Here is a 9259-nt window from a genome sequence, read left to right as displayed (position 1 = left end):
CCATCCATCCATCCATCCATCCATCCATCCATCCATCCATCCATCCATCCATCCATCCATCCATCCATCCATCCATCCATCCATCCATCCACACAGAAAGGGTCCTTTCTGTGTGGAACCTTTTTGCTGTAAGGCATTAGTGCTGCCCACTGCACCATCACAACTACAAACTAAAATTTTCCACAATTTACTAAGTAGCTCATGCTTAGTTAGATTGGATGAGGACATGTGTAAACATTACTTTACAAGTTATTTCACAAATGTATAATTGGATTAAGGGCTGGACTTTTATAAAGCTTTGAAACACACTATGAATATTTCGATCTTTAGCTTTTTTGCTGCAAATTTGGCTGTATATTTGACATCATCCTAATGTGAGGGGAACCTCTGTCTCATGTGTTTTGCAGCTTCCAGCAAGTGTTTTTACAGATTGATGCTCATCTGATAAACATCCTAGATTTCTGTTTAACACATTTGCTAAACTTTAACAAAATATAGCTCTGATGAGCTATATTCCAGCAGCCCTCGGCATTAAGGAATTTATGGGAATCTATTAAAAAGATTGATTCTATCTAAAATAAAATCATTGGCATCCATCCAAACATTAACAATTTTTCATTTGAATGTGACGCAGCATGTGAGGTAACTATAGAAGCTATGTTTGGATTTTTTTTTTTAATCAAGTTTAGCTTTCAAAGTTGATAAAATATTAGACTTATTATAGCCTTCGGTTTATATGTTAGATCCAATCCCATTCAAATTATCTATGGAGGTACCCCCTTTGATTTCCTTTCCTATTTTAGATATGATTAATCTACAGGGAATGTACCACATTTAAGATAGCTATAATTAAACCATTAGAAACATTCTCTCGACAAATTGTTGACTTAAATCTAATCTTCCTTTCTTATCTAAAATCCACAAGAAAATAGTAGCTAATTCAGTTTTTAAGAGTCACACAAATTACCTGTTTGAAGAGCTGAACAGGTTTTAGAGCTCAACATAGCATGGAAACAGCACCAGTGGAAGTCATTAACTATAAAAGCAACCAATTAACTCAGTTCACCTTTGCCAATTCTAAAATGGAAAGCATTTAATGGATCAGAGCTCCTATGTTGTTTTCCTGTGTCAGCTTCAGTAGAAGATGAGCCTGGCTCTGCTGGATATATCTTTCTCTTAAAAGAGTTTTCCTTTCCACTGTGACTGGATGCATGCTTGGTGTAAGCGACTGCTGGTCAAGTCAATTACAATATGGAAAGGACTTTCCACTTTCTAAAGTAATTGACAAATGCAATCACCTTGTTTTCCTCAGACTGAAAACTTTTAACCAATCGGTCCATATATGTTTGAACCAACTATGTAAAGTGCCCTGAAATAACATGTATTATGAATTGGTGGTCTATATGTAAATAAACTGAATTAATACAGCTCCACCCATCTTCCAATCAACTCAGATCAGATTCCATGTCACCACTGAATGAAAACATCCCCACAGCGTAATGTTGCCTCTATAAGTCACAGTGGGGATGGTGTATCCCTGGCGATGTAGTCTTAGTATTCCTCAACACATATCTTGCTTGCCAAAAACAAAAAACAGACTTTTTGTCTATAGAGACCACCTTTCGCACTATTTGATTATGTGATCTTCTTTCACTTATTATCTCCAACATATCTTCACAAAAAAATTATATTAAGTCGCTTCTTAAATAGGTTCAACAAGGTTTTTGTTAAGCTAACTGAATATAGATGCATTATAGGTACATTTTATTTGTAGGGGGAAAAAAATGAGAAAATGAAAGCTGTTGTTTCTGTTTCTCTACGTTATCCATTATTTCAGTTTTTTTTTTTTTTTTAAATCAGTTTCTAAAAAATCAAAACAAAATGCATTGATAATTGTGGTTTTAATGTGACAAAATGTTAGAAAGATAAACGGGTCTCTATTTACAAGTTTTTCCTCACAAATCCACATGTATCTAAAATATAAATTTAAGAATGAGTCAGCCTTCCTTGTCATATCCTGGAGCAGTTAAAGTGTACTGCTTCCATCCATCCATCCTCCTCCTTTCCTCCATGCATCTCCTCTATGAACTACACGGCGCAAGCTGATTGGTCTAATCTCACACTTTCACTCAGCTGACCAATCAGCGTGGGCCACGGTGAGCTTTTTTTTCAAACTGTATTAGCTGTACTTCTGTGAGAGAAGCTGTGCAGCGGCGGCAGTCTGTGTTGTGTCTACGGAAGAGACGAGCCGAGCGAAGTTAAAACCATGAAACCGTTTTTACTCGGTGAGTTTATCGCGAGAGAATGTTTTTATATCCTTGCTCTGAATTAGTAATGTATAGTAATCAATGTTATAAGTATTTAAGCACGTTTTAGCTAGCATTAGCTAGCAGGGCTAAGTTAGAATGCAGTAGAAGGCCTTTTCTTTCGGTTTTTCTCATCAAATAATTCAAAAATAAACGCTTTATGTATAAACAGACCGTTGGTGTCATTTATCTTATTGTGTTTTCTATTCTTTTCCATTGAATATAAGCGGTGTTTCTTATTGAGTGACGCCCTCTTGTCTTGTAGGAGTGCTGGGCTGCTCGCTGGTCCTTTCTGTCAGAGCCATGTACTCCTCCAGTGATGATGTTATTGAGCTCACACCTTCCAACTTCAACAGGGAGGTGATCCAGAGCGACAGTCTGTGGCTGGTGGAGTTTTATGCCCCCTGGTGAGTCCACACAGCTGTCAGAGGCGTAGCCAGAACATTTTTATAAGGGTGGCCAGGCAATAACCAACGTACACTGAGGGGTGGCCGAATATGGAAAGGCACCAGAACCTCAGGGTCTATCTACACTGTTCCAACTGGAAAAATAACAAGCAAAACATCCATAATTTCTAAATAAAAAACAGAAAATACTTTTCTACAGCCTTTGCTAACAAATAGATGCATATATTCAAACATCCGTGCTTTCTAGATAAAAGGTATAGTGCATACAATTCTTTCAGGTTTAAGTTCTGGGGCGAACATCTTTTCTATTTGCATTACTTACCTACTTTTATCAATCATCCTGCATAAGATCGATATTTACAAGTACTAATATCTACATAAATTGATTATTTAATACATTTTTATTAAAATAGTTAATAGTTATAGCTTTGATTTCACTAAAGACCCCTAGATGAATGCAGAGACATAATTTTCTCTTTACCCCATAAAACACAAAATCTAGTTCTGAAAAGAGCATGAATTCTGTACTTATCTTTAATGTTAGTATATTGATGTGCATAATTAACCACAGTGTTTTTGTCTATCAAGTAATTATGAATATATGAAAAAATGGTAGGGGTGGCCCTGGCCCCCCATCTAGCTCCGCCCCTGGTGTGCATTCATTCATAGCTGTGGTTCCGGATCAGTTCTAATTTTATTAGACAGGGTTTGTGATTGAGATTCCTGTCTTTTAACCTTTCATATGTTTCTCCACCAACAAAAAAGGTCTTGTAAACAAAGTATGGTGTCCATTGCTTACTTAGGAGCTGCAGGGTAAAGCCAACACCATTAGGCTCTTTCAGTTTCTATATAAAAGAAACAGAAAATGTCAGGAGATCAGGTCTGTATGAGTTTAAAAACTAGGATCACTACAGGTTAATTCGGGTTACCATAAACCTAATGTTATTAATATATTATATTTAGCTCTAAGAAAACCGTTTTATGGTTTTAAAGAAATGGTATCTTGGTTTAAAAAAAGTGAGTTGAGTATTTTTTTTTTTCTTTTCTTGTTGCTCATAGTAATATCTTAGAATCAGATGAAGAACATATTCAATTTTGTATAACCTCATACTTATAACGTTGTATTAATGCTTTAATTTGGTTCTAATTCCGTTATCTTACATCTAAATGATTGTTTCCCATTGCAATTAAAACAAGAAATTGGGAAAAAAAATTCAGGTTATCTAAGTGTTTGACCAACCAGCCACAGAACAAAGGAGAAATTGGAAACATTTTTAACTTTGATTTCGTTTTTCTTTCCTCCTGAATCAGTTTTTGCACCAAGTGTTTTTCCCTTGTGTTTTAAGGAGTTTGAAAATATGGTGAAGAAAGTTTGCAAGAGATGTTTTTTGGTATTGATGTATTAAATGCATGAAAGAACATGTATTTTTCAATGTTTCACTAACAATTAAGCTATTGGAGCTGTCCTAGGAAACATTGTCTAAGTTCCAATCTTTGGTCTCTTTTTTTGTTTTATTTTTTGTTTTATTTTAAATTAAAAACTAAGGAACATCAAGTAATTAACTAAAACGTTTTCCTTCTGTTTTTCCTCAAAGGTGCGGCCACTGTCAAAATCTAGCTCCAGACTGGAAGAAAGCAGCAACAGCTCTCAAGGTAATCACAGCAGGGCCGTCACAAAATCGTTTTGTTTTTTTTCCATTCTGTTTTTGTTAATATCTAAAATAAATACATTTATTCTCATTAAATATTTTGATGGGGGAAAAATAAGGCTGATAGAATTGATTGTTTATCTGAAGCATTAACCTTTAAAGGCTGCTCCTCACTCATAACTGTCGGGGGGGAGAATGTCACATTCTTTGGCTTTATAACCATCTGCTGCAGATGCCTTTTGTTAAATATAAACAATTTTAGTAATTTGAATTGCTTAATTAAATTTGAAATTTTTAAATTTGTAGCTAAATTTAGGCTATCGTCTTCTCCTAAAGTAGTTCATAGTGTGGAATGGGGTAGTACATTACAAATCTTATGTATTTATTATTTATTTATATTTTTACCTTTAGGGGGCTGGTGTATTCCACAGCAATAAGCAGCAGATTACTACTTTTAAAGGCATACATGATCTTAAATGCACCTTATGCTAAAAAAGGTTATATTACTTTTTTGTTTTCTGAAAAATATGTGAATGTAAAACTCACCTTTCTGCTTTATGTTTGGAAAGCTGTAACTTTTTCTCAATTGTCGTAATATAACAAATAGGGGTATGTGTGATGAAGACTTGGATAAAATGGACTCATCTGTCCCCTTTTTTGACTTTTAGACATTAAAACAATGCATGCTACACATGCTGAATAAAATATAGATTTTGCTCTCAACAGAGTTTTCAGGTACTAATGTATCTGTGTCAATCTTTCAGGGTATTGTAAAGGTTGGGGCTGTAGATGCTGACCAGCACAAGTCCCTGGGAGGCCAGTATGGTGTCAGAGGGTTTCCCACCATCAAGATCTTTGGAGCAAATAAGAATAAACCAGAGGAGTACCAAGGTGACGGCAGGAATTTCAGTTTTTAACTTGATTTCAGTTAAAATCAAGAGATTTTTTTTTTCTTATTACTGTTGTGATATTAGTTTTATTTATTTATTTCCTTTGTACTAAGCGCAAGTTTGTAGATGTTTCATTTTATTTTATTTGACTATGAAACCTTGCTTTTCTAGAGTCAAAGTCCTGTTACTGGTGTCCTCACTTTTACTTTCATGCATTGATCATACTAGTTTCAACTATTTCTTCCCCTATGTGTGATGAGGAAAAACTTTGAGACTGTATTCACCTAAAGAGCTGAAGCAGGAAAATTTTTTGTTTAATGTAAACAGACCATAAGTTTATGTCAACTGGTGTTATATAATACAATGGTGTAATGATTAAAACTCATCTTTACTACCACTAGGGGGACGCAGTAGTCAGGCAATTGTTGATGGAGCAATGAATGCTTTACGCACACTTGTCAAAGAGAGGTTGAGTGGCAAGTCTGGTGGCTCCAGCTACAGCAAGCAGGTAGATGAACCACTGGAACCCCAAACATATTAAACATCCATGTAATATAATAAAGAAAATTCATGGAAATTAAGTTTTACATCTAACTTTTTGTTGCTATCAAGCAAAGTACGGGTGGCAGCAAAAAAGATGTGGTGGAGCTCACTGATGACAACTTTGATGAGACCGTACTGAACAGCGACGACGTGTGGATGGTGGAGTTCTTTGCCCCCTGGTGTGGACACTGCAAGAAGTAAGTTGGATTAGTTTTGTTTTCAGCAAACAGCCTGCTTTCATCTGAAAGAACAAAATAGGCCCTCTTATATCAGCAATCTCTTAACCTGAAATCTGTACAGTCAAGTCTGAAAATTCTCTGTGCATGCAGGCCCAACTTGACTGGAATGTTTTTAGAAAATTGGGAAGATTTAAAGATCAATAAAAGCATTTTCAAAGAAGCAGTAAACACAATTTCAGCACTGTACTTTAACTGTAAGCCGAAAATAATCAAAATTGGACTTAAGCATTTGTTAAACATTAATAATATATTATTAGGAATTCTTGTTTTTTTTTTTTTAAATAAGTTAAAGGTGACTTTTTGGGGTTGTAACTGTCACTTTGTCCTTCCCAGCCTGGAGCCAGAGTGGGCAGCTGCAGCAACAGCTGTTAAGGATCAAACCAAGGGCAAGGTTCGCCTTGGGGCTGTGGACGCTACCGTACATCAGGTTGTGTCCGGCCGCTATGGAGTGAGTAAAATCTGAATATTATATCCTCACTTCATTTGAATTCTGAAACCCAAAATAACCCTAAAAGCTTGTCTGTAGAACTGGGGTTCGTATTCTCTGCACAGGCACCTGCGTTCTGTTTGTAGTTCCATATGCAGGGCTTTTGTATGTTGACAAGCAGTGGATGTTTTGGGACATTTAAGTAATTTGCTTTAGAGGGTAACAGTAGTATTTCATCATTTATTTAAGGTTTGATTCTGAGTCAAAGTCAAGGTTTAAATCCTATTTGGGCTCCTTAAAGAGGGATTGCATGTTTCTTTTCTGACAGAATGTATTCTCTAAAAGGAAGATCAGACAAGAGACTATGCTGCTGCCCTAAAAGGTTCTACTTGAAAGGTTTTAGTGTTTTTTTTTTTGTTTTTTTTTTTTTAAGTGCACTTCGAGGTCAATGTTTGGTTTTAATGTAATCATCTGTTGATGTTTGAGTTTCTGCTTTATTCAAGCTCCAGACTTTTCCAAATACAATGTAACTTTAGTGGGTTGAAACAGTTTTTGAAAGACCACGCATTGCATCCTATCGCATTTATTATTTCAGTATTGGTTTATGAAGTATTTCAGATGACAAGGATTGCTGGAATGCTACATTAAGTATGGTATTACAGTTGGAGGGTTGGTAATTTGGTAACATCTTTGGCCATGTGAATGGATGTCTTCACCTGATTTGTATCGTTTAGTGCCTAAGATGCTGAAGCCCATGGAAAGTGATGGGCAGCCTGTAAAGAAGGAAAGCTTTTTTCTGAGTTTTGTAAAAGAAAATGATCAATTCTATGACATTAGTTATGTTTTTAAAAGAATTGTTTTTTCTACGTAAAGTAAAATCTTGTTCAATATTTACATTAATAGTACACTTTTTTTATTTTGTGATTAGCCTTAGCTTTGGTGGTTCAATGTTATATTTTAGGAATAAATGCCATCATAATGAGTCTCTCTGTACTTTGAAGTCATTTTCTCAAGTCCTAAATGCTGGGATTATTTTTTTTTTTCCATCACATCCTGCAGCCAAGACTGGTATTAAAGGAATGTTTTTGTATGTTTAGATCCGTGGATTTCCCACAATCAAAATTTTCCGTAAAGGGGAGGAGCCAGAGGACTACCAAGGAGGACGCTCCCGTGGAGACATCATTGAGAAGGCAATGGATCTGTTCTCTGACAATGCTCCTGCACCTGAGCTGCTGGAGGTCAGTATAATTCTGTCTTTAGAATGTGCAAAATGGTATTTTGGGCATTACCACTTTAGGAGCAGATCTGAAGTGAAGATTTGATCAGGGTCCCTTCTGTCTGAAACCAGAATTTGAATACAGTACTAGATGTCTTTCATTAGAGCAATAAGCATTTTTAAAAAGTATTAAAACCTTGATAAGCACATGAAAAATAAATACTCATATTTCGTTTTCATAATCGTCTAAAATATCCGTCTTACAATAACAGATTTTAGCTTCAATCAGACCTTTTTTTTTTATTCATTTCCAGATCCACCATGCCTTTGCATCTATTAACTTGTTGGGTTGTAAATCTCCCATAAATCCCTCAGTGTCTAAATTCTTCACCAAGCAATTTAATGTGGTGCATCCAAAAATAAGTCTAACATGCTGCAATAATAAAGTTATGGGATGATAGACTCTGAAAAAGTAAGCTTTCAAGGTCATGCAAAACATCAAATTCTGGAGTTGAACTTTAGCATGCTTGTGGTCAGAGATCGGAAATCTTAAGTAAAATCACATTTTGGTTGGGGAAAAGAAAATTTTGGCAAAATTTTTCAGCTTTAAAATGGGCCAATAAATAATTTGGAAAAGGAAATCAAGAAACATTTTCCAGTTTGATGTCCTTACAGAAAATAGTTGGGAGTTAAAGATGTATTTTTGTTTTCTTTCAGATCCTTAATGAAGATGTCTTGAAGAAGACCTGTGAAGACAGCCAGCTGTGCATTATCGGTGTCCTTCCACACATCCTGGATACAGGTGCCACCACACACATCGCACTTGATATATTGTTTTTGAATAAATCAAAACTTATTTTACACAGGAATCCTAAATGATCCCCATTCCTCTTATTTCCCCAAACAGGAGCATCTGGTAGAAATGCTTATCTGGAAGTGATGATGAAGATGGCAGAGAAATATAAGAAGAAGCTTTGGGGGTGAGGATTGATGCCATTGGATCCTACATAATGTAGACAATCATGCAGATGTCTGATCTTAAGTTTCTTTTCAGCTGGCTTTGGACTGAAGCAGGGGCTCAATCAGAGCTGGAGACTTCTTTAGGAATTGGAGGATTTGGCTACCCTGCCATGGCCGCCATCAATGCACGCAAGATGAAATTTGCTCTCCTCAGAGGTTCCTTCAGTGAGACTGGCATTCATGAGTTCCTCAGGTAGAGGGCGCATTTTTCCCATTTTTCTAACAAAAGAAAAGAGGAAAAAAACTGACAGGAGAACCTTATGTTACTGATTTCAGGGAGCTTTCTGTGGGCCGAGGCTCCACCTCCACACTGGGAGGCGGAGTCATGCCAAAGATAAACAGTGTAGAAGGCTGGGATGGAAAAGATGGAGAGGTGAGTGTGGGTGCATTTGTTTTCCTATGGGAGTACATTTCAGTTTTTCAGTAGGACTCTGTAGTCAAGCCTTGCTAATTATGGTTATCCTCACACTACTTAACCTGCTGGGTAATGGTGGAGTTTTACCTCACTACATGCTTAGAGGTATTACTGAGTCAGTTTTGATCTGAAGAAGGCTCTGATTTT

The 9259-nt window shown here is 36.2% G+C and overlaps 1 protein-coding gene across 1 annotated transcript in view; it reads left to right on the top strand.

The window, feature by feature from the left end:
* The first annotated feature begins 2153 nt into the window (after positions 1-2153).
* The window catches only part of pdia6 (protein disulfide isomerase family A member 6), a 9204-nt gene continuing 2098 nt past the window's right edge, over positions 2154-9259 (top strand). The window contains exons 1-12 of the mRNA XM_015369825.1: positions 2154-2285; positions 2572-2713; positions 4309-4366; positions 5127-5253; positions 5654-5760; positions 5865-5992; positions 6368-6482; positions 7559-7699; positions 8395-8479; positions 8585-8657; positions 8732-8890; positions 8974-9070. Of these exons, the coding sequence (XP_015225311.1) occupies positions 2267-2285; positions 2572-2713; positions 4309-4366; positions 5127-5253; positions 5654-5760; positions 5865-5992; positions 6368-6482; positions 7559-7699; positions 8395-8479; positions 8585-8657; positions 8732-8890; positions 8974-9070 (1251 nt within the window). The 5' untranslated portion in view covers positions 2154-2266. The remainder of the gene's footprint in view (positions 2286-2571; positions 2714-4308; positions 4367-5126; positions 5254-5653; positions 5761-5864; positions 5993-6367; positions 6483-7558; positions 7700-8394; positions 8480-8584; positions 8658-8731; positions 8891-8973; positions 9071-9259) is intronic.

The sequence above is a fragment of the Cyprinodon variegatus genome, unplaced genomic scaffold (assembly GCF_000732505.1).
Source record: "Cyprinodon variegatus isolate N-32 unplaced genomic scaffold, C_variegatus-1.0 Scaffold38, whole genome shotgun sequence".
Taxonomy (NCBI): Eukaryota; Metazoa; Chordata; class Actinopteri; order Cyprinodontiformes; family Cyprinodontidae; genus Cyprinodon; species Cyprinodon variegatus.
The sequence above is the reverse complement of the archived record's forward strand: the minus strand, read 5'-3'. Positions and strand labels throughout refer to the sequence as shown.